General features: G+C 47.3%; 1 protein-coding gene across 3 annotated transcripts in view; it reads left to right on the top strand.

Annotated features, from left to right (window-relative positions):
• LOC146859938 (mucosa-associated lymphoid tissue lymphoma translocation protein 1-like) overlaps positions 1–26,006 on the top strand; it is a 1,299,471-nt gene that overhangs the window by 719,895 nt on the left and 553,570 nt on the right. For all 3 annotated transcript variants that reach the window (XM_085643681.1, XM_085643683.1, XM_085643682.1), the window contains one exon: positions 22,674–22,852. In XM_085643681.1, the coding sequence (XP_085499807.1) occupies positions 22,674–22,852 (179 nt within the window). The remainder of the gene's footprint in view (positions 1–22,673; positions 22,853–26,006) is intronic.

Genomic DNA, 26,006 nt, shown 5'->3' with positions numbered 1-26,006 from the left:
CTCAACAATTGGAAAGACACACACAAAGCCTCCTTTAATTGCAGGTTAAATTGGGTCACCAACCTAAGAGGGGCTGATAACCTAACTCTCCATAACTCACCGTGGAAATCTTCTACCAGGCATATGTGGGACACTCTTGATATATACCTTTGCTCACACAAACCGCCATGAATCACACCAATCATGTTAAACCAATCACCCCACTCGAGCTGTCTATTACTTCAGGGTCCATTAGTTAAGACAGTTACCTCAGTCGTCCGATCCCTGTGCTAGAACTCTACCTGCTGCTCATTTGGTCACACCTCTTGTCACCTTTAATTTGATCAGTCGTCTTCATGCAACTTCACTTGACACTACATATGTTTAAATTGTGTTAAATTGTGATTTATTGCTATACCAACTCGTACACTGATGTCATCTGCTTTGCCATTTTAAATATTGTTTTCTTCTGTGGTTAATTTTTATACGTCTATTCAGTATGTCCTTCATTTGTTGTATTGTATGTACTACTTTATTTGGAAACAACCAATAAAAAACTTTTTGAAATATAAATAAATAAAGTAACCGAACACCCTTCATCCTTTTGGATAATAGTGTCGCTGATTCTAAGGGTGACATGAGCATTCCATCAGACTGTTGTACCCGACTCTTTCTGCTGTCTGATGCAAGTGCTTTGACGCAATCAGGACATAAAATAGCACTATGCCAATGCTCTACTCTGTATAACATACTTTCAAGATTTCTGTCGCACTATCAGGTGCAATAGACTCAGTTCGCTAGTCTTTTTTCCACTATAACTTGGGATAAATACGCTGGTCTGTTGAGAGATTGAATTATTGAGTTCTGCACATCACTTTAATGAAATACTAATTTAGTGCAGATTCCACTACCTCTTGTCGCGTGCTCCTATCGACATACCTGCACTGCTTGGTTATATAGCTTTTGTCCTGACAGTGTAGTTCCTCAAGCAAATCACAGCCACCAGCGCATGCACAAGCGTCTTTCCATTTATATCGTTATGGGGAATCAAGTGTCAGGGGTAATATGCGAAATGCAGACAAATGCTGTTGACCTTTCAAAAGGTAAAAAAACGCGATGACGAGATACTTACTTATTTTTAAAGTGTGGCTTGGGATGTGTTTATATCTTTCTACATTTCCGTGTCACATCCAAATGGTACTTTTTACTGATTTAGACTTTTTATTTTTTGATATTTTAGGCACATTTACTAAGCGCGTATAGGTGTAGCTGCGGCGCTGTAGGGGCTCTATATTTTTGTAGCATGGCAATAGTGAGCTTTGTATTGACTTTTATTGTTTACTTTATAATATTTCTTGGGCATTCACTAAGCCTAGTAGCTGTAGCTCAGGCTCTGCAGGGGCCCTGTATACGCAAGTCCCGGTCTTTAAACAACTGCGCCTACCGTACCTGATGTTTAAGCAAGGCTTCCTGGCGCTGTATGTAAATTGGAGTGAAGCTGTCAGAGTTGCGGGAAGCAAATATTGTCATCCACACATCCTGACTCTTTCTAAGAAAAGCAAGTCAAGGTTTATGTGTCTCACAGTGCATTTCTGTCTCACAGTGCACTTCTGTCTCACAGTACTCTAAAACAACTAAAACGAGTCTCTTTGAAGTTGTATCAAGGGCAGTGAAGGGTGGTACTGCTAGAACAATAGATGTTTCAGCACCCAGGCTAATGTGCTGCATAGCTAAATACATATAAGGTCCCAAAGGCGAGACCGATTACATTGCAAATCCTAGTTTACTGAAGCGGTAGACCATGGCTCCATGCCCTCTGGCGTCAACTGTGCAACTATTGTGGATTTGCCTATGCCGTGTCACCCTCAGACGACCTCATTAACAGCAACATTAATATTTTTGCCAAGCTCTTAACCAACAGACTGCTCACAGGCCTCTCCTCACTGGTCTACCCCGACTAGTGTACTTTTCATCATCAACAGGGTACCAGTCATTATATTCGCCGTTTCCAGAGGGCTCTGTCTCGTGTCAAGGCCCTGGGAGGTCCAGCGGCCCTCCTCCTGATCGACTTTGAATAGGCCTTTGAGATGGTTGATTGGCTTTTTATGAATGAAACCTTGCAAGCCATGAGTTTCAGGCTGCGGTTTTGGGCATATGTGAAGGCATTGTATGCCGGCTCCCGTGCCCAGGTGCGCATTAATGTCGTCTTGTCTCATGAATTCTCTATTGGACGCGGTACTCGCCAGGGCTGCCCCCTGTCCCCGCTTCTTTTTGCCCTAATTATGGCACCCCTATTAAGATGCGATGCACAGGTAAGGGGTTTTTACTGGGGCCTCGCCATGGACGACCACATTGCTTTGTATGGGGACAAAATTCAGCTTTTTATGGGCCGAACTCGGGGTTCTTCAGTTTATGACTTTTTCGGCGAGGCATCAGTGCTGCGTGTCAATTGGCTCAAGTCCTCGTTGTTCCCTCTGCAGGGCGACCACAATACTGTCATGACGGTCTCGAATTCTGGTCCGTTGGCTCAGCTTTCCATCCCTGGTAATGTATAGTCTCAACTTTGACCCCTTGACACGTAGAGTCCGTGAGGATTTGAAGGTGGCATAACCTTCCCCTCAATGTCATGGGTTGCGTTGCCCTTTTTAAAATGATGGTTCTCCCAAAACTACTGTATGTTCTACAAATGTATCCCTTACTCCTGCCTCGGACATGGTTTGATTCTATCAGTGCCACGAGACACCGATTCATTTGGGCGCGCGGCCCTTCCAAAGTTGCTTTGGGGAAATGCCCCTGAGCGTCCTACGACTGGGGATTAGCCATGGCTGAGGTTAAGCTCTATTACTGAGCTTCTCATCTTTTCCCTCTGAAAGACTGGTTGCATGGGGGGTGGGAGGATACCACGTACAGAGGCGACCTGGCCGTGCTTGGTCTTGACAAAATATTATGTATCCTTTATTGCGCCTCTATCCGCTCGCAGTTACCTGAAATCACCCGGGTAGTGTTCCATACATGGAGGGTGGCACTCCGCTGAACTGGGTGGAACCATAGGCTCACTCTGGAAACTCCGCTGTGGGAGGGCACATGGCTTGCTCAGATGGCCTCCCTTGAAGGATTCAAGAGATGAGACAATATAGGGAGACGTTTGAAGGGAGGGGGCGTTAAAGTCCATTCAGGAGCTGGCGTCAGAAAAGAAACGTTGGTCGCGCTACCTCCCCAGTTTTTTCGTTATCTACAGCTCTGCCATGCCCTTTCCACTTATCAAGATGCCTTCAATTACGTCCCAAATGGAGCCCCCCTGGTGTGTAAGCTTATTATGGGTCACTTGGACAGGAAAGGGCGATCCCTAGTAATACATTCCCCCATGACACTAGATGCCCTGAGAGCCAAATGGGAGACTTGGGTTGGAGATCTAGATGAGGCCGACTGGCGTGATGTGTGAATGGCTCCCCGGACACTGGCGATCTCAGCCAGGCTTCGTTTGGTACAATTTAAATATTTGCACCTAGCATATATGACACCTTTGGAGATGTGGAGAACTGGCCTCCGTGAAAACCCCCGCATGCCTCAATGCCAATACTCTCCTGGGGATTTCTTCCTAGTAATATGGGTATGCCCGGTCATCAAGTCTTACGGGGAGGCTCCTTTCTATCCTTTCCACTGTGACTGGGGATTATATCGAGCCACAGCCATTTGTTAGGTATTCTGGACCACTGGGTGGGCCAAGAGGGAGCAGTACTCTGATGGGCCTCATCACTGTGATAGCCAAGAGAGACATTGCCCCTCATTGGACTGCTGTGTTGGCACCTCCTATCGAGCATTTGAGGAAGGGCATGGACTGGTGTGGAAAAAAACAAAGATGCTATATATGTGGCAAGGGGATGTCCTAGTGGTGGGATTATTATGGTCCTTCAGGATAAATTCTGTTCAGCTGTCTGTGATCTGCGTGCTGGAGGCTGTCTTGGTGCTTATAGTTTGGGGGTGCATTTAGTTTTCCTCTATTTTATTTTGGCTACGAAGATGTGTGGTAAGAGGCAATTTGTGTTATCGTGTTTCACACTTAAATCAATAAAATGTGTTTTAAAAAAAAGTCTGCACCTATAGTATAACAAAGTCTTTGGTTGCCACAAATTACAAGCTATTGATCTCTCAGCCAGAAAAGAGGGTATTGGCTCTGTCAGAAGCATTCCAGCATGGTGGGTGTCTTGGTTAGTATCTAGTGCCTGCGCTGTGTGGTGCGCCTCTGTTGCTCATTAGAAAGTAGCTGTTGTTTCTTTCACAGTAATGACTATGACATAGCTCAGTTGCCGGTTCGTCCCTGAGCCTGGGTTTTAGCATGCAAGGATCTGAATGGCTCTTGTGTCTTTGTCTTTGTGATTGCATTAGCTAATATGGCCAGGAGCAGGCAGTCACTGCTGCTGTATGCTTGGCAGATAGTGCAGATGCAGGAACCCATTGTGCTGGTACTGTAGGTATTGGATTCAGATGGATGGCCATGGATGGGAGCAATGAAGGAACTGCTCTTTATGTCTGCCTAAAGTCAAGCTAAGTGGTGACGATGCTGGCTGCGGTTTGTATAGAACCCCTCTCAAGATGGCCTTTCAAGATGGCCACTAGACTCCTAACATGTTGAAGTCTTGCGCAAATCAAGCAAGGTTTGGTGTTATAAAGGAGCTTGCACACTAGCCTCCGATAAGAATATTGAAGTGGTTGTTGCTGACACCTGGGCCTGGGTAAATGGGCACTGCACCTGGTCCTAGGGTGGTTTCCTGGTAAAGACTCAGCTAGACAACAGGAAGTGCTGGGAGTGGTACAGCCTTGTCCTCCAGAGCCGTTGTAGGGAGCAGAAGCACAGACAGCTGCTGGGGCCACGCGCAGATACACAATGCAGACGTTGTAACTTAAGCTGGTACTGTATGTTGCCCCTGCATTTGCTGGTTGCTTTCTCAATCAATCAATCACATAATTTGTAAAGCGCACTACACACCCGGTAGGGTCTCAAGGCGCTGGGGGTGGGGGGGTGGTGCTGTTACTGGTCGAAGAGCCAGGTCTTGAGTTGTCTCCTGAAAGTCAGCAGGTCTTCGGTTTGTCTCAGGTCGAGGGGGAGGGTGTTCCAGGTCTTGGCAGCGCAATGGGAGAAGGATCTGCCTCCGAAAGGGGTTCTCTGGATGCGTGGGACCGTGGCCAGTGCGTGGTCAGCGGAGAGGAGTTTCCTGTTGGGTACGTAGAAGGAGAGTTGACTGTTGAGATAGGCTGGGCCGGTTTTGTGGAGTGCCTTGTGTGCGTGGATCAGGAGCTTGAAGGAGATTCTTTTGTCGACGGGGAGCCAGTGCAGGTTCCTCAGGTGGGGGGTGATGTGGTCGCGGTGCGGGACGTCGAGGATCAGGTGTGCGGAGGCATTCTGGATTCTCTGTAGTCTGCTGATGAGCTTGGACGGGGCTCCGGCGTAGAGGGGGTTTCCGTAGTCGAGTCTGCTGCTGACTAGGGCCTGGGTGACTGTTTTCCTTGTGTTAGTCGGGATCCATCTGTAGATCTTGCGGAGCATGCGGAGGGTGTTGAAACAGGTGGAGGCGACTGCGTTGAATTGTTTGGTCATGGAGAGTTTCGAGTCGAGGATGACTCCCAGGTTGCGTGCGTGGTCGGTGGGGGCCAGGGGGGACCCCAGTGATGTGGGCCACCAAGAGTCGTCCCTTGCGGAGGGATTGGATCCGAGGATGAGGATTTCCGTCTTGTCTGTGTTCAGTTTGAGGCGGCTGTCCTCCATCCAGTCGGCGACGGCCTTCATTCCCTGGTGGAGGTTGGATTTGGCGGTGAGGGGGTCCTTTGTGAGGGTGAGGATCAGCTGAGTGTCGTCGGCGTAGGAGATTATGTTGAGGTCGTGCTGTCGGGCGATGCGTGCTAGTGGTGCCATGTAGACGTTGAACAGTGTCGGGCTGAGGGAGGATCCTTGAGGGACGCCACAGATGATTTTGGAGGCCTCGGATCGGATCGGGGGGAGGCGGACTTTCTGAGTTCTGCCAGAGAGGAAGGAGGTCCAGGGCCTTGTTTCTGATCCCAGCGTCGTGGAGGCGCGTGCGTGGTGTGCGGTGGCAGACGGTGTCGAAGGCGGCGGAGAGGTCCAGGAGGATGAGGGCCACCGTTTCGCTGTTGTCTAGCAGGATCCTGATGTCGTCTGTGGCGGCGATGAGGGCGGTCTCGGTGCTGTAGTTGCTGCGGAATCCTGATTGGGACGGGTCTAGGTTGTTGTTGTCTTCGAGGTGCCGGGTGAGCTGGGTGTTTACTATCTTCTCGATGACCTTTGCTGGGAACGGAAGCAAGGAGATGGGCCGGAAGTTCTTGAGGTCGCTCGGGTCCGCCTTGGGTTTCTTCAGTAGGGCGTTGATCTCTGCGTGCTTCCAGTTCTCAGGGAAGGTGGCGGTCTCATATTGGTTGTCTGATGCTCGGGTTGCAGAGCATGATGATAACAGTGACACAACCTTGAAAATGTTAAGTAACAGGCAATCTAGACAATCCCAGTATAACCTTGCAGTTACTAGGCTTCCACTACCTATCAAAAAGAGCTCGAATGGCCTCAAGTACTGTATTGTCAGTGGAGCTGGCAGGGGTCACCAACACCAACACTTTGCTGAGTGCTGATCCACCCAACACCGGCAGTGACCTGCCATCTTGCCCTTAAAATCGCCTTGTTCCTGCATCTCCTTATCCATGTAGCTCAGCGGTATTTGCAATATAGTCCCCCATTGCAGTTTCTGTCCAAGCCACTCTCTTCGCTCATGGTGAGCTTTAGCCATCTTCTATCAAAACCTTCTTTTTCTGCACTGCTAGCAGAAAAAGTTGCATTGCTCAGAAATAAGTAATCCGTAGTATGTGCAGTTCCTCCATCACTCCAGAGCTGACTTCAATTCACCCTGCTGGTAATTGTTGCACTGTATGAGTGTTTCGTTGGAATCTCCCTCCCTTTGGTGCCAAAGCGATTTGGGCTCACTCATTCCATGTCCCCCTTGGTTATGCCGACGCCGGCCTTCTGCTCCATATGGCCTGTTTTGTCTGGTTACCATGCTTTTGAAATGCAACCTCACAAGGAATACCCACCTATCTCGTAAGCATGGCGAGCGCATTATGCACTACTCTCAAATCCTCCATTCAACTTTAACTCTTCTGTACCTGGAAATAGCCTACTTTGCACCTTTCACCACCACTGCTGGTTTCCGTACCCACTGACAGTATTATCCCTTTGTTCAGTTGTCATTCCTCTCCACTCCAACAGCCAGAGGCAGTAATAGCCCAGTACACTGCCTCAGGCAGCCATCAAAAGGGAGTGGCGTTTGAATTTCAAAGAGGAGTAGCCAGGACTCTCGTTGATTAACTTTATTCAAGTTTTGCACAAGTATTGCAATACAGAAACCTTTTTTAACAATCTCACAAGTATTGCAATAAAGAAACCTTTTTTAACAATCTCAGCAGTCCCAACCATTTCACTCTACGCTACCTTTCCCTTCCATGCTTTACAACAACCTCAACTGTATTTATTAATTTAATGTAATTCCGTTTATATTGGCAGTCCGTATGTACTCCGTTCTCATCTTATACAGGAAGAAGTAAAGTCTGCCTAATAATTGCACTACCAATAGGCAGATTTTACCAATTTCATCATACCCATACAGCTTCCCTAATGCAAGGGTCTATACCAGACTCGTTAAAAACTGGACTAGTCTTCCCTTTTCTAAAAAACACCCTCACTAAACCCTGCTGAACCAGACAGTTTCAGACCAATATCCAATATTCCTCTACTTGCGTAACTACTTGAGAAATGCGTGCAACAACAACTTAGCCTACACATCGCCACTTTCAACTTGCTAGATGAGTGCCAATCTGGATTCAGACCAGATCACAGTACTGAAACTACTATTCTCCACATAGTAGATGATGCCCTCCAAGCCCTAGACCAAGACAAAACATGTCTCTTAATTCTGTTGGATCTATCATCGGTGTTCGACACAGTCAACCATGAAAAGCTACTAGAACGTCTGGAATTCAGAATGGGTCTAGCGGGAACCGTTCTCGAGTGGTTCAAATCCTTCTTACAGAACCACTCCCAGAGATTCTTAGTTAATTGCAGGCTGTCCTCCTCTTCCCCGTTTATAATTGGTGTCCCCCAAGGTTCAACTCTCTCCCCAACTCTCTTTAACATCTATCTCGAACCATTAGCTGAAATTCTTCGTATCGCCAACATCTCTTTTCACATGTACACAGACCACACTCGGATCTACATCAAAATGTCATCTCTAGAGGAGATCAAAATAATGAATGATGCTCTGAAACAGACTGCTCAATGGCTTGCTAGCAACTAGCTAAAACTATTTTTTTTAAATATCTTTTTTATTGGCATTTACATATATATCAACACGTATATTCAACACTATTCCAGAGCCATGATACAGGGTAAAATATGCACAGGATACATAGTATTACAGCATCTTATTACAATACGTATAGAAGCGGGCTTGTAACCCCCCTCCTCTAGTCAGACTCCCACTCTCTGTGTATGTTATCAGCGGAGGATCGCTTTTCCATAGCGATGCATCTGTCAGTTATTTCCTCATCATGGTATGTTCTCTAATAGGGAGTATTAAGTTCGGGTAAATGAGAATATCTACTATGGTTGTATACGTTGGCCAGCAATAAGCTCATTTTATCACCATTTGTGTAAACGGCCAAAACATAAAAGAAGAGAATTATCACACATGTAAATAAAAAGAAAATAAAGCACAACAAACAATGTCGTGCCTCAGCACAAATAATCTGCAACTGTAAATCGTAACAAACTACCAGGGGTCTTCAGTTTGTGAAACTTAATCCGTTGGCCGACTCTGTTGTGAGGATTGGGGGGAAACCCCTCGGGAGGAGGAGGGGGAAATGGGGTGAAGGAGGAGGAGGGGGGAGGGAGGGGCAGGGAAGGGAGAAACCACTTGCGTCCTACTCGCAAATTTCTATCGAAGTGCAGAGCCCACGCTTCCCCGCTCCCAGGAGCTCCAAGCAATGCTCCAGGTCTATTTCCACCATAATCTGCTAATGTGTAGGGGTGTGTACTTCCTGCATGTCCTCAGGTTCGGTCGAGTCTGCGTCCAGGGACTGCGCAGGTGCATGACGGATTTCCCATGTTTTCACAATCTCGGCCCAGGTTAAGCTAAAGGTTTACGCCGTTTCGTGATTTTGTCTTCCTGTATCAAGGCCCTTTCCTCAGCTCTTGCCCACCTGGTAACCTCATCTTCCCATTCAATTACTAATGGAGCCTGCCTCACTTTCCACTTGAGTGCAACCAGCTCAAACTTAATGTGAAAACAAAACGAATTCTTATTAATTTCATCTCCAAAAAGCTTCCCTGACATACTTGAATGGACCAACTCGATCACCGTGCTGAACTGCACCCCGACCATAGTGGACTCCGCCAAATCACTAGGAATCACACTGGCCAAAACCTAAACATGCGAGCCCACATAAACACACTGGCCAAAAATGCCAGGTTTCACCTGAGCTACCTGAGAAATCTCAAACCTTTCCTAGATACTTCGGACCTAAAAATGGCAGTTCAGTCTTTAGTTATCTCTAGGATCGAATACAGGTGCTCAACCTTATCTGGCCTACCCAAGATCATAACAGCCCTCCTAAAAGCTTGTCTTAACGCAGCTGCAAGCCTCCTAACTGGCTAAAAAAATGTGATCACATTTCACTGCACCTAAAGGTGCTGAACTGGCTGCCGTACAAAGCCAGAATCCAACTCAAACTGGCCTGTGTCACTCGTAAAGCTGTACACTCCAAGTCTCCGGCGTACCTTGCTCAGAAAATCATGGTTTCCGGAGGAGGTAGGCACTCCCGGTGTGCCAGGGATTTTCTGTTGAACCCCCCGCCCCCTTTTCCGGAAGAAGAAAACATATAACAGAGCTTTCTCTGAGGCTGCCCCCAGAATCTGGAACTCGCTGCTTCCTTACAACAGAAGAATACCTGCTCTATCAAGTTTAAACAAGCATTTACAATGCAATAGGTCTCGCATTTGCGAGAGTTAGAGCTAGTGGCGTTGTAAATGACACTGTCTTTTACCCACTCCAAACTCATGTGTTTCGGTTTGAATTGGAATTATGTGGGTTGTAAGAATTGCTAGCTGTGGAATTATGCGGGGGGGGAATTTTGGGTTGTGGAGTATATTTGTGTACTGTAATTCTGAGACATGATAAATAGATAGAGGTGAGAGCTGTATTGAATAGACATAAAGATAGAGAAGGATGTAGTCATTGTAAACAAAATAAAACATTTAAATATAAAACCATATTGCCTCTCAAAAACAGTGTGTTAATATAATAATATTTTATTCATTATGCCAGGCACTGTTAACATATAAAAAAGAACAAATTATTAGGTAATATAAACTACACAAAATGTGCTGTTTTATTCCACATAATTCACCTTTTATCAACACCTAAATTATTGAAACACTTCCACACTTTTGTTTTCTTAAACATAAATACATGTGGCTTGCAATGTGAAACAAATAAGTCATTTTAGGAACGAGACACCAGTCTCTGTAGGAAGAACCACAGCTAGGGAATTTCAGGCAATTCATGGATTGGTGAGACAATGTTTAAGAAAGCACATCTGCTAGTGCTAACACCGATAGCGGTCTTAACAGTTATGCGAATGTGCTCTTTTATAGCTTAGCCAAGGAACAGCTCAAATCACAGAAGCTTCCCTGACCTGCCCAGGGTCACACATGGCATCAGCTGGGCTCCACCCTTCCCGACTCACGACGGGTGTACACCGTGCTCATGTTCATGCCGTCAGCACCCTTGATAGACAATATTACAGATTACGGGGCACCATGGAAATAAATAATTCCTAGAACTTGGAGCCTAGTACTATTGATTGTGTTAGCTCTTGTTGTGTTTGTGCAGCTATCAGAACCTCATAGAAAGGAGGATGCTCGGCCCGATATGAACTGGCCCCTTTGCGTGCACCGTTCCGATACTATAGGTTTTATTTGGTTTCCGTCTTTATCCGGGGTCATTTTCCTCAGTGCCGTATTTGGTAAATTCAGTTGTTTGCTAAAAACAGTTGCTGCATTTTCATTAGGAAAGTAAAATTACATGTATCAAAATGTAAAAGTAGGCATGATAACGCCAGTCGTCCTGGTAATTTTATGGGATTATTGCTCTATTATAAGAATATACCTGAATAACATAAACTCAGAGCAAAAAAAATGTTGCCCAAACATAATAGCCATATGCTTGCTATAAGCTGTCACTACAGCGAAGGACTTCAGATACCTGTGCTCTCCATTCAGTACTACTAACTAGCGCCAGATGCATCATGCACATTCTTAAAACTTGCTTAGATGCGAATCAGTTACAGGCATGCGTTATACATACGAACTCATGCTAAAAGGACCCAGTATTTCTGAATGAATATATGGAATATTCTAAAACACCATGGTTAGTAAAAGAAAAATGTAAATTGTCTTTTTTCATCCAGTCCTCTAAAAGTAGAAAAGGTAGTGCGACCAACGTTTCTTTTCATTAAGAGTAATTTATAAGTGAAAATTATTTTACAGCCATTTCCATGCATTTCAGTCCTTGAGGCGTAGCAAATTTAAATGAAATTGCACTAAATACTGTCAACTTTGGGGAAAAAAAGGGAGGCAATCCTGCTGCCGCAAGGATTCATGAAAGCGCTTAGACACCTACATCATGGTACGAAGCAATAGATAGATAACGTCAATAAAGCTAAAAATAGGGTAATACCGGAATTATTTTGAGAGCATGATATACAAAGACGTGCACTGTGGCTCCAACTTTTCAGACACTCCTCGTAGAGCTGGGGCTGAAGTGCATTATTGAACAATGTGCCGCCGTTTCCCACTGTCGCATTACAACCCCTGTGGTCCCAGCGGCCAGACTAGGTCCTCGTCAGTGTGGTGGCCCCACCCACAGGCATCCCCTTGAAGGAAAGACGGAGGGGAACAGTTAGTAAGAGACACGTATACAGTACTTTAGCTGCATTCATGTAACTTACTGTTCCAGACCTGAGGTCGGTATGTCCGGAATAAGCTCTTCCCGGTCTCAGTGCATCCTTTTGCAGTGGGACCCCAGTGTCCGAGTTGCTGGGGCATGGGTGGAGTGAGGTACCCCATATGTGAGCTCAGTCTATTTTAAAACGAAAGCGATCTTGAAAGGCCCTGCATCTCTTTCGTCAACAGCATGTCTTTGAAAAGCAGGTACGGCTGGATAACAGTCACTGCCAAGCTTCATCCTGACACATAATAGAATCATAATTATGAATCTCCCAGCCCTACCGAGTTTTCAGACGCGTGTGCCGACCCGGCACCCACCATAATTGAAAGTGCGGCATGGGGCTAAACAAAAACAAAGTTTTGAAAAGAGACTACGGAGCCTGCCATTGTTTAAGTGAAACCGTGAGCGAGATTAAGCTGTGCGTGCGCTTGAACCCATGGATGGAAGGGGGGGGGGGACAAAGGCACATGGACGAAAGCAAGCTTCCGCTGTAGTGTCCTGCGAGATACGTTCTAGTGTCCCGCAGGAAGCTGTCATCCCAGCCACTCCCTCGAGGGCTGGACACACTGCACCCCCACACTCATCCATCATGGGTGCCACGAGTGAGGTGGCCCTGTCAATAAAAGGGCCCGAGTGCACGTGCTCGTGGCCAGTTACTACACTACCCTGCCTGGTGTCTGTGTCCATCATCTGCGTGATGCGGGCCTAAGGCCCAACACCACAATGGCGACGAGGCGGGTCTAACCCTCGCCGCACAGCCCTATCTTTGTCCCTTCTGGAGGACCGATGTGAAAAAAGGGGCGACATCACTTCCATGCTGCCTCTGGACGCCCGCTAGTGCGGAGAAAATCGGGCTCGACACGGACGCCGCTCTGTGCCTTCAAAGATGAGCGAACGGAGACTGGCCGTCTCCTACCCCATGAATCCTGGTGAGAGTGCAAGCACTCCCGGCTAATCCTGCAATGTGCCCACTGCCGCGCCCAAGCTAGTTCTGCCGCGACCATGATGCCCGGTGACCCCCACCGTACGGCCTTATAGTGGATTGTCCCGCCACTGCAGAGCAAGACATCATACAGGCCACATTACAGCAACACTACCGAGCGCCTAAAGGCAGTGAGTACCTCACAAAGCGGCACACAAAAGTTTCGCGTGACATGCAGCCTCTACCCGCAAGCAGGCAACTCCACTGCACTGGTGGGGTGCGCAGCCTGCCCCAGCCCTTCCTGAACCCCTGCAGTCCGCTACGCACAGCACAACTACCACGGAGTGCCACGACACGAAGCGACGCAATGAAGGGGACACTGCCAACGACGGAAAAGCGCCCCAGTGTGTGACTCGCCTGCTCTGGGCCACGCTGCAGCGCGGGCGGTGACCTCAGAGGCGCCGCTGCCGTGAGGATCAGAGGTCAACGTTTGAAGGCTCCATCTGGCCGCAGCCTCGCCACACTGCACGGGACGGCAGTCAAGCGAAAGCGTTCATGGCACAACCGGCCCCCACACCTGCACCTCCAGCACTGCTGTCACCGAGACCCTCCCCGCATCGCCCAGAAAAATTGCAGACAAAGGGAGGCGCGCAGCAGCAGGAAGAAGGAGCGCAGACAACAGAGGCGCCCTGACCCAGCACAACATTGTGAGACCGCCATCAGACCCTGCTGCACACGATGGGTCACCCATAGACAACTGCCGCAAGCCACCAGCATAGAGCACAGCCCCGCACCCTCACCTCACAGTGCATGCACGGGACGTCCCTGCAGCCATGGCCTCCTGTCTACAGCTGCACCCTGCCACGTGAAGGAGGATCCAGCCAGCACCTCGTGTCCCCATCTGAGGAAACAGGCCTTTCTCTACTGGTCCCGTCTGTCTCCAGGCCATTTTCTAAAACGACTGCCACCTGCTGGCCAGTAAGAGGTTCTGCGTCCAAAACAAAGAAAATAAATGGCTGCCTCCCACTCTGTCAGCAGCCTTTCAGCAGGCTGCTGCTGCCCCCCCCCCCCACCTGGAGAAGAGAAAGAGAACCCCTACCTCGCCACCAGCAGGTCACCACAGGAACTACCGCCACACCCACGTCCATAAGCACCTGGAGGCGACTCAGTGTGCAACAGGAGGAAGGCTGTCAGTTCCCCAGTGAAAAGGACCAGTGCCATCTAGTAGCCACCCACAGCACACCAGGACCTCTACCCTCTACGGTGCCTGCAAACTGGGTGCTGCAGCAGTACGTGCGAATCCCAGAAAACAACAACAGCGCCACCTGGCGGCCCCCACAAGTAACGCGCTGAGGAAAAGACGTACTACATGGCCAGAGCAAGCAGCCAGCTGTAACCCGTGAACGTCAGACCAAGCGCCACTAGAGACCGGTGGAGAGGCAAGGACACCCCACTACCCTGCTAGAAGTAGCAGGGGCAGCAAGAAGATCCACATGGTGCATCCAAAGAGCGATCCAACACATGAACTGCCCACCACGACCGACCGCTGCAGACCTGCGACCAGCAAAGCAGCACTGTACCCCACGGACCAGCTGCACCCTGGCCGCGCACAGCGTCCTGCTAACCAACTGGCAACAGCAGTCAGCAGATACCCGGGGGCGCCCGCCATCACTAGAAAGACTGCTAGCTCACGCCCAGTAGCAGAGACGGATTGCACCAGGCACAGCAAGACGTGCCCTCAGAGAAGAATACTCAGAGTGGCCCTCTGCACCCTGCAAGTGAGAACAGCCAGGATGCTTGTGAAGAAAGCGAAGTCTCCAGGTGGATGCCACACTCCAGCCCCAAAGTGGCCCCAGCCACACCAGCGAAAACCAGCATCAGATAAGCCAAGAGCACACCCTAACATACCAGACAGCCACCAAGGCGAACCGACGTCCCTGGATACAGCTCCTCGGGTGAACCGAACATAAGCCGCAGCAAGCGCAAACCGCATCTCATCCCTACGCTTCCCCAGGCGACTGTCCTTCCCCAAGCGGTGGCAGTCTAAGTCAAGTAGCATCCCTGCTCCTGTCCGCAGATGCCACGGGTGAGTGTCTGAGTGTCCGTCCTCACACCGCCTCAAGACGGAGTCGGCAGTGGCCCCAAGCCAGGCAAGAGAGGATCACCACACTCTACGTGTTAAGCCGCCACAGACAATCAACATCAGCAAGGCGGAGGCACGCAGCTGCCCAGGTCCATCCTGACATCCAAACTCTCCCAGCAAGTCACCACCACCTGTCATTCCGACTCACCACATGGCTGGCAACCATCGCCACGCCAGCCATCAGCACATGCGTCAAACATCACTCCCCGAGTACCAATGGACTGGAGTCCGAAACCGGTGCCACACAAGCCGACTAAAAGAAACCAGAAGCCACCGGTGAACCTGGCCTACACCGGAACCGCGGCAGCGAGTGCAAGTCCTGACCAAGACCCATCCACCCGTGAGGGTTGTGCGTGCGACCAAGTAGCGGCTCCTGTGCGGTCCTGCAGCTGCCCCCAGACGGCACACGAGCAGCGGCCCCAGCACAGCCTTCCTACAGTCCCGCAGCAACCCCGACGACGGGCCTCCCCAGGCGTTAGAGTGAGGAGGGACATAGCGCACGTACACCAGGTTGGTTTCTTGGCGCTGCTCTGAGGATGTTAACTAGATGTTGCTAGTATGCCTGTTTAAATAGCCAAGTTTGTAGTAATTTGCGGAAGCTCATGAGGTTGGTGCAGGATCTGATTTCAAGTGGCAGAGAGTTCCAGAGTTTAGGTCCTAGGGTGGCGAATCTTGACCCTCCGGCGCGTTTTAGCCTGAAGGGTGGGGTGCTCAGGAGGTGCATGTGGGCAGATCGTAGGTTGCGGGTCGGGGTATATCTGTTGATCAGACTGTTGAGGAATTTTGGGCTTTTGCAATTCAGAGATCTGAAGATGATACATCCTACCTTGAAGGCCCATCTCTGAGGTATTGGGAGCCAATGTAGTCTCTTCAGAAGTGGGTTGATATGTTGGCGCCTGTTTTCTTGGAAGATCAGTCTGGCCGCTTGGTTCTGAACCATTTGGAGGCGGTGGATGAGGTAGGCCGGAATGCCAAGGTAGAGAGAGTTTGCATAGTCGATGTGGGATATCACCATGGCGAGGACTGCCTGTGTTTTAGCTTCTTGAGTAAGGTACCTGCTGATTTTTCTTATTTTCCTTAGTTGAAAGCAGCATGTTGAGATCACGGCCCCAATTTGGTTTTTCAAGGTGAGGTCTTTATTGATTATGACACCCAAGGTTTTGGCGGAAGTGGAGGGGGCGGGGGGCTGACCCAGTTCTTTAGGCCAGAAGTGGGAGTTCCAGGGGTTCGAAGGGCCTCCTGTGAGGATCACTTCTGTCTTGTCTGGATTTAATTTGAGGTGATTGCTGTTCATACAGTCACGGATGAACAGCATTGTACTCTGGAATTCGAGGTTGGTGGTGGGGGAGTCATTGATCGGCAGAATCAGTTGAAAGTCATCTGCATAATTGAAGGTCTGGACTTTTCTTTCTTTTAGTGCGTGGGTTAAGGGGAGAAGGTATAAATTGAATAGATGCGGAGAAAGGGAGGAACACTGGGGAACGCCGCAAGTTTTCTTAATCTTGGGTGTTGTGAAGTTTCCCAGGCGGACCGCTTGATAGCGGTTTGTAAGAAAGGATTAGATCCATTCAAGGGCCGATCTTTGGATACCCGCGTCTTCGACACGGTCGACCAGGATGTTATGATCGACCGTGTCAAAGGCAGCGGAAAGATCCAGCAGCACCACTTTGGGGGAGCCTCCATCCGCTTTCTCTCGCAGAGAATCTAAGACTGACAGTATCACTGACTCGATGGAGTGGGCTGGGTGGAACCCTGCTTGATGAGGCTCTAGGTAGTCTGACTGTTCCAGGAAAGTTGATAGGTTTTTGGCTACGTGGGCTTCAAGTAGTTTGGCCGTGTAAGGGAGCAGCGAGATAGGTCGGTAGTTACTGAGGGTACCGGGATCTGCTCCCAGCTTTTTCAGGAGGGGGATGACAAGTGCCTCTTTGAAAGCATCAGGTACTTGTCCCTGGGATAGAGATTTGTTTAATAGGGCCATGGCTGGTTCTGGGCAGGCTGTGAAGGCTTCTTTCAAGATCCAAGGAGGACAGCAGTCCCTAGGAGAGCCAGATCTAACTTTGGTCAGTAAGTCTGAGAAGGCTTCTCGGTTTATCATAGGGATTTGTTCTAGCCTTTGTGTGTTTATTGGTTTGGTTAGACAATTGGGCTTAGTGCAGGTAGGGATGCTTGCTTTAATAATTTTGATTTTGTCAATGAAGAAGTTATTCAGGGGGTCGCATAAGGGTTGCGAGGGTGTGGTTTTTGGTGTCACTCGATCAGGATTAGATAAGTTGTTTATTATAGAAAAAACTTCCTTAGCTTGATTTTTGGAGTTGATGATTTTAAGTGAGAAGTATTCTGCCTTTGTGGTCAAGATCGATTTTTTTATAAGTTCTGAGGGCAGATTGAAAGACGTTTTTATTGTCGGTTGAGTATTTGCTTCTCCATTTCCTTTCCGCTTGGCGTAGGGCAAGTTTTAACTTTTTCAGGTCGTCAGAGAACCATTTTTGTGCTTCGTGACGACGTGCTCGTTGTAACTTCCTAAGTGGGGCATGTTTATTGCTGGCTGTCAGGAGCGATTCCTACAGGTTTTCCTCACTCTTATCTATGGAGGAGTGGTTAATGGGAATAGTGTTGGCCAGGGTTTCAAGGAATTGGGCTTTGTCAATGGTGTTCCAGCTCCTGAAGTATCCGGGTACTGGTAGGGGTATTTTAGGTTTAGTAAGGTAGTTTATGGAAAATTTTATGAGATGGTGATCTGACCAGATACAAGGAGTGACAACTGGGTTTGTTATGGTCAGGTTGGTGGGCCATAACTGGTCTAAAATATGACCTCTAATGTGAGTGGCGGAGGAGATGTACTGACGGAGGTTTAGCCCCGTGAGTAGATCGGTTAGTTCTGCTGAGTGAGGTCCACCTGCTGGGTCGTTTGCCCAGTAGTTGAGATCCCCAATCATAAGTATTTTTGTGTGGTTAGTAGTGATGTGTGTCATCTGTTCACCCAGAAGCTGCGGGAACTGTGGCATGCTCTGGGGTGGTCTGTAGAGTATGACACATACTAGTGGGGCAGAGACGGATTCTAGTTTAATCACTAGATTATCTACTTGTGGTAGGTCGAGAGGGGTAAGTGCAGAGAACTGTAGATCTTGATGTATTATGGCTGCCACCTCCCCTCCTGTTTTACCCTGAAGTCGGTTAGCTTGCAGGATGTAGTAGTCGACGGGCAGGGCTGCTAGGATATCAGGGGAGGAGTCCTGTGTTAACCAGGTTTCTGTTAATAATAGGATATCCAGTTTGTCGGTCGACAGTAGATTGTGTATTTCAAGTTGGTGCTTGACCATGGAGCGGGTATTTAGATAGATGACTGTTAGGGGAATGTTCCCTGTTTTTGGCTTTGATGTTAGGTTTCTTATTCTGGTGTGTGGGACCACTGAGTTCGGGAAATGAGGATCTTTTAGACATTATCCCGTTCGTGGCTATGTTAGCCAGGCACCTTTTGTCGATTGCAAGTGCGTTAGAGTGGAGCGATATAAGTTTGGCCGTGGAGTAGGTGGTTTTTTGAGCATATTGGCTAGCCCCTTGCCCCGGTCGGCCGCGGACGGGCGCAGATGGGCTTGCCTTCGGCGCTCCCGCGCTGCTGGTGGCATTTGTATCTGTATTCAGCCTTAGCCCCTTCCACTCTTCTCTGATTGGCGCTTGTAGCGTTTTCACCAGGAAGCGAGTGAGCCGGTGTGACAGCGGGGAATCGGCGCGGTGAGTGCGATTCAATTTTAAAAATCTAAGTGCAGCAAGTAGTTTGTGACAATCAGATTCATAGGCAACACAGTTTTAAAATAAAATAACAGGGCGGTAGAGCATTCGCGCTAGCGCAGGCAGTGGCACCTTCAAAGTGGTTACTCTGGCGCTGCTGGCGGCTTTCTATCTGTAGTCAGCCTTAGCCCCTCCCACTCTTCTCTGATTGGCGCTTGTAGCGTTTCCACCAGGAAGCGAGTGACCTGGTGTGACAGCGGGGAACCGGTGCGGTGAGTGCGATTCAATTTTAAAGATCTAAGTGCAGCAAGTAGTTTGTGACAATATGATTCATAGGCAACACAGTTTTAAAATAACAGGGCGGTAGAGCGTTCGCGCTAGCGCAGGCAGTGGCACCTTCAAAGTGGTTACTCTGGCGCTGCTGGCGGCTTTGTATCTGAAGTCAGCCTTAGCCCCTCCCACTCTTCTCTGATTGGCGCTTGTAGCGTTTCCACCAGGAAGCGAGTGAGCCGGTGTGACAGCGGGGAATCGGCGCAGTGAGTGCGATTCAATTTTAAAAATGTAAGTGCAGCCAGTAGTTTGTGACAATCAGATTCAAAGGCAACACAGTTTTAAAATATCAGGGCGGTAGAGCGTTCGCGCTAGCGCAGACAGTGGCACCTTCAAAGTGAATTCTCACGTGAGACTCCATCCATGGTCACGACGCAGCCCACTAAAAGAACTGTTAGAACTCACCACAGACCATCACCGACGTCAGCAAAGTGGAAGCCATGCAAGGCAGCAAGACATGGCATTGTCAGCGAACTGACGGTATGCAGCGGACATCTCCAAGCCAGCGGTCGTGTCCTGAGTCCCTCAGGTTAAATTACGGGTGCCCGCCGAGAAGGTCCTGCTGCAAGCCAAGTTCACCAGCCCATGTCTGATGTCGTCATGCCACCTGACTCGAGAGACTGATGGACACTGTGGTATTTAGTTAACTGTTTATTTCTTCCCCACAGGTTGGACTGACACTTTGTTTGTCCTTCAATAAAGTTGGGGAGGAATGTAGTGTCCTGCGAGACACGTTTTAGTGTCCTGCAGGAAGCTGTAATCCCAGCCACTCCCTCGAAGGCTGGACACACTGCACCCCCACCCCCATCCATCACGTGTGCCACGAGTGACGTGGCCCTGTCAATAAAAAGGCCCGAGTGCACGTGCTCGTGGCCAGTTACTACACTACCCCGCCTGGTGTCTGTGTCCATCATCCGCAACGGCGCCTGCTTCACGAACCATAAAGCTCGGTGTCCGTGCAGCTGGGGGGGAAGGGGAATGGAGCATATTAGAAAGTTATTTTGCAACGTCCATAAAGCGGTCGCTCAGTCGCTGCCCTGAGTTAGTAAACAAGAAGAAGAAAAGTAGTCCCCAAACGAAGAAATTAACCCTTAAAGTGTAAGTATGTAGAAGTTGGTCAGTGCTGCACGGAGAAAACCGGAAACGAGAAGGAGGGACAAAGACAGCAGATTGACCATTGGCAAGCAAGTATTTGTAAAGGACACTAACTGAGACAAAAGAAAAGTGATCAGCAAGCAATGGGTGGAGTTCTCTTCCTAAAGCATATGCAATAGGTCGCTAAGCGACAGCACAAGCGCTGTACGCACGACCTAAAAAGGAAGGGAAGACTTTCCTAATGGGCAAATTCCTAACCTAATCTCTCTCAACGCTTCTGCAGTTTCACAGTCCAGCGATTTGCTCGATCTTGTACTTGAACTGTTCCGGGATTGTCGACTCTGCTCCCATATATGCAATCCACGTGACTCCTTTTTCAATGACGTTGCCTACCACTCTGCATTCTTTTCCACCTCACTATGGGCCCGATTCACAGAACTAACTTAAGACAAAATCCTAAACTTACTACCATTTTGGTATTCACAGAAGGCACTTACTCATTTTGGTATTCACAGAAGGCACTTACTCATTTCGGTATTCACAGAAGTTAGGAGTCCTAACTTTAGGACTCCTAAATGCCTTCTGTGAATACCGAAAGTCTTAAAATAAGGATTTTTCTCAATTTAGTAGTAGTAAAGTTAGGAGTCCTAACTTTAGGACTCCTAAATGCCTTCTGTGAATACCGAAAGCCTTAAAATTAGGATTTTTCTCAGTTTAGTAGTAGTATAGTTATGACTCCTAACTTTAGGACTCCTAAATGCCTTCTGTGAATACCGAAAGTCTTAAAATAAGGATTTCTCTCAATTTAGTAGTAGTAAAGTTAGGAGTCCTAACTTTAGGACTCCTAAATGCCTTCTGTGAATACCGAAAGCCTTAAAATTAGGATTTTTCTCAGTTTAGTAGTAGTAAAGTTAGGAGTCCTAACTTTAGGACTCCTAAACTGAGAAAAATCCTAATTTTAAGACTTTCGGTATTCACAGAAGGCATCTAGGAGTCCTAAAGTTAGGACTCCTAACTTCTGTGAATACCGAAGTGAGTAAGTGTCTTCTGTGAATACCAAAATGAGTAAGTGCCTTCTGTGAATACCAAAATGGTAGTAAGTTTAGGATTTTGTCTTAAGTTAGTTCTGTGAATCGGGCCCTATCACTTTAAGGGCAAAGGCTGTTGCCTGCAGTATCCTGCTGCTCTTGCCATCGTCCTCCTGCTCCTGTGTGCCTCCCCTATTCCCTGTGTATAGCCTGTTTCTCCCTGCACTGGTTTCTCATGTTTACATACTCCAATTTGTATGTAACTTTGTTTTAACTAATTCTTGTAATCACTTGCTACTGCTGTAAAGCGCTCTGATACCTTAACGGGTCATGTTCACGCTATACAAAACACCAAATAAAATATTATCTTCTACGTCAGAAAAATAACAAAATGTAAGTTCTATTAATTTATCTAATTGCAATTTAAAATGGAAAACTATTTTTAATATTGGGTTAAATTCTGCTTCTCCACTGTAGTTGTTGCATTATCTCTTGAGCTCTTAAATTGGACAGGAGATATAACCCTATAATATTTTAGACTATCTTTTTGTCATTTTCCCATGACTACCTCGTCTAAAAGGCAAGCTACAATGTACCTAAAATCCTTATTTGCCAAGGGATTTGTGTTCATGTTACAAGGCGGCTGAGTCAACATTGGTAAACTACGTATGCGTTTTACAAACATTAACTTTAAAATGTATTTTAAAGAAGAGATGTTTATTTTGACCAGGGGCTTTGTTTCAGTGTTTTTGATTGAGGTCAGCACATTCTATTCCCCCCTAAAACATTCTAGTCCACTTCCCACCAGTTGGTATACATACAACACTAGGGAGAAATTTACCTTCACTGTGATTCCTGTACTCCTTCACAACACTCAAGTTACGATAGAGTCCAATGTACATACTTCATCATGTCAAAAGTGGGTGTAAACGGTGACTAACTCATGGTAAGTGGTAGAACCAGACATTTTGCCTTCTGGGGTCCCTCCATATTGCTGTGATACGAGCATTTCGTTGGCGGAATATCCCCCTACTTGAATAGTGTGTCCTAAATATAATTTACAGAAATATCGCCCATTGGAGTTAATAATATAAATTGTACACTCAATGCGACACGACTATTATAAATGATACTTAGTGAACAATAGTTATGAGAACATATTTCTGCCTACGATATTTCTAAATACAACCCATCAGATTGGTCAACAAGTTGTGCAGGGTGGATATCAAAGATCAGGAGTTTTGGCATCACCATGAAGGCAATGTTTAAATGTTGATGTTTTTTTAATTGAATGATTCTATGCTGTTCCATTGTACGGTTTTGGGCTGACTTGTTACTGACAACATCCCTCAAACATAATACATTTTTGTTGTTTTCTTTTTCAGCACTGCTACCTATACAGTGGCAAGGAGAACCAATTGTAGTCCTAAATTCAAGTTCTTCAAAAGTACCAGCAGGCAAGAGCTTGTGCCTGAAATGCTCTGCACTGGGAATCCCTGCACCAGATTACCAGTGGTACCATAATGGACAGGTCGTGAGCCAAAAGAAGAGAAATAAACTATTGGTAAGCTTCGGTTGAAGTTTCTGCTCACTACTCATTCTCTTGAGTTGCGCCGAAATAGGTTCAGAGATATATTGAGTTATATTATTTGCTAAATTTAGTTGTGGTTTGTGGTATTTTTTCTATAAATTGCATCATTTTTAAATAGATAGCAGAATGTGGAATTATTGAGCACATGCATATTATTGTTGTATTTGACTTCATCCAATTCCTCTGCCAACTTTGGTCCTAACATGAAACCGCGTCTTATCTTTTAGTTAAACATGTGACATCAAAAGATGTACAGGATGTACCTCTAACATATACTGACCCATAACCCTTTCTTTTGACCTGCACTGCATCGCTAAGTTATTTAAGGTCAAGTTCTTCCTACCATATTACTATGGAACTCTTGGCTGATGGGCCTTTGTTACCTGCTGAGAAGTGTAGAGGGGAGTTATAACTCATTCAAGTAGACTCCGATTTATAAAACCATGACCCTGAATCACTGACTCTGAAGTTCAAGTTAGTGGGTTTATTACAAAGCCAAAAACAACTGGATGTACAAGCACCTCAATATGAGGTGCATGGGAACTAATACAAATCTGAACCTACAAGCTAATTTTATGAGATGAATTATAAACTAAACAACAATTTCCAGAAGCAGGACGCAGGCAATGATTGCTGCCACGTCAAGATCCAACTTCATTTGCGGTGAATGAATAAACAGCATTAGTCTATCCCTACACTACCACTTTAGTGACATCCCTACTTAGCATTTTCAAGGCAAGGTCAGGAAAAGGTGTCAGCGCCTGAAGACTTCCTAAGAAGTTCACTCACGTTGTATGGATCAAGTAGCCAAAGCTACGAAGCTCGTTCTAAGATGCTCCTTCCCTCTCCTTCGTTCTCCTCACCTCATCTCTTCACTCCACCCTGGGATGCTGTCCCTAATGCAAAACACAAAAACATAGAAAACGCCCACATATCAGCTCATCTCGCTGGACACTTCTCATAGGTGACTTTCCATCTTGTTTTGATGTTTCCAGCTCCTGGCTCGATGACCTTGATTCCCAGGCCTCCCTCAGTGAGAAAGAAAACCGCCTCCCAATTATCAGCACTCCTGACACATTTGTATCCCATCCTCCCAGGCCTAACACCCCTAAACAAAAGATGTTATTCTAACTAATAAAGAGGACTATATCCACCTAAACCAGAAACATGAGGACAGAACAAATTCAACATGCACGTGAATTTCACTAACAATCCTCATTCGAGAACCTCCAGGGAAATTACATTTCAGGCGTACCGAAATCAGCCAACATAAGAGTGAAACACATAGGCCTTTTAAATACACCCACAAGTGAACATTTAATTTAGGCCTTTCTACATCATTACATCACAAAAGCATTTTGAATTCGTATTTCATTACAAGCAACTTATGAAATCCTACACATTAAACGCAGTTAGTCACATCTATGTTCAATTGTAATATGTTCACGTTTAAATCAAATGCATGACATCACATGTGAGCAGCTTCATTCAGCAAATGTAGGCAACTACTAATGATTACATTATTCAGAAAACAAATGCCACGTTGTTTCTTCGCAGGGCACAAACATTTCTTTCACCATACTTTCACATGTTATTGCAAAATACGGTCTAATAACCAAATGTTATCACAACAAATGAAAAAATATGTGAATGCGGACTATCTATGATTATAATGCACCCCTACAGATGAAAGAGCACCATCGCGCTCCATCAGCTAACAGTGGATTTAAGCCAGATTTGAAATCCAAAATGCCTGCACCAGGCTCTTCCTTTATTTTCAACATCCTTCATTGCAGTTCCAGTGCATGCTGGCCTTCGGTTAAAAAAAGTAATTTTGCCGCAGTGCAGTAAGGTCTGTCTGTTGGTCACCCTCCCCTATATAATGTCATCTGCTTAGCCCGCTGCCAACTAGTTATTATCTGTCTCTGGTTGCTGATGATCTAGGTGTGTATGTCCAGGAAACTTATCGAACAGATGATAAAAATTCGGTTTCTGACGAGAATCTGCATTTTAAAATGCCCCAGTCTGACGAGGCTGTGTGCTTGACATTGACTCAGAGACAGCCAAAACCACATTTAGGATTTTCCGTGCTCTAGGTAAGACCTGTTTTGGGGCGTCGATAAATGAGGACACTTCACGTGTAAACTTGTCAGGGTAAGTTTATTCACACTTAACCGAGCGCCGGGACGCATCCCCCCGCTCGCTCTACTCGCGGCTTACTGGCGCGAACTCGCGCCTCTACCCAGCATGCCGCGCGGCGCTCAGGAAGACTAGAGCGCAACGCTACATATGTCCCCCTTTTAACCTTACCAACACAAAACCCTTATGAGGGAACAACAATACACAGTCTTACTTGCTTTGTGTGTCAAAGTCCTCAAACCTTCTAGGCATCTTGATCACTCTGCCCGACCTCGTGCGGTTCTTTCCTTGCTCCGGAGCCTCTCTTGTCCCTCCCGCTGGGGACTCTCTTCTGGCTCCCGCCTCTCCTGTCCAACCTTCATCCTTGACTTTAGCCTTTGCGTTCGTGGATTGAGCCTGTCTGTTTCCCCTTCAGCGCTTCCCATAGGAACCTTCTGACTCTCTCCCTTCCTTCTAGGTGAGACTGGCCCTTGTTCCCCGACCTCGGGGCCTTCTTCTCTTTCCACCTCACCTCCGTCGTCTTCGCCAGGCGTTCTTCTATCCTCAGGATCTTCCCACTTCATGATTCTGTTGCATTTCGCCATTCTGTCCTGCGACCACACTTTCCCATCGCTCAGCAGGGCCGACCTGGCATTCGACTCTACCACTTGAAGGGGGGGGGCTGAATTTGCTCTCTCCTTTCTTCTTTAGGGTAGCATGTTTCACTCTTACCCATTCCCCTTTCTCTAGATTTACCACCTTGGTGTTGTCGTTTGTTGTAGTATTCAGTGTACACGGCTTGTGCCTTGTCCAGGTTGCGCCTCACCACCGCGTGCGACCATTTACTTTGCACCAGTAGGTGTTTCCATGCCACATTGTCCTTCGTGAACGGTTCTCGCCCTCGTAGGATCTTGAACGGGCTGTACCCCGTGCTGGTCGGGGTGATGCGGTACGCCCACAGCATGCGTTGGAGTTCCTTCTCCCAGTTTAACCCCGCGCTTATTGCGGC

This window comes from Triturus cristatus, chromosome 3_1 (assembly GCF_964204655.1).
Source record: "Triturus cristatus chromosome 3_1, aTriCri1.1, whole genome shotgun sequence".
Taxonomy (NCBI): domain Eukaryota; kingdom Metazoa; phylum Chordata; class Amphibia; order Caudata; family Salamandridae; genus Triturus; species Triturus cristatus.
This window is presented reverse-complemented; position numbering and strand designations above follow the sequence as displayed.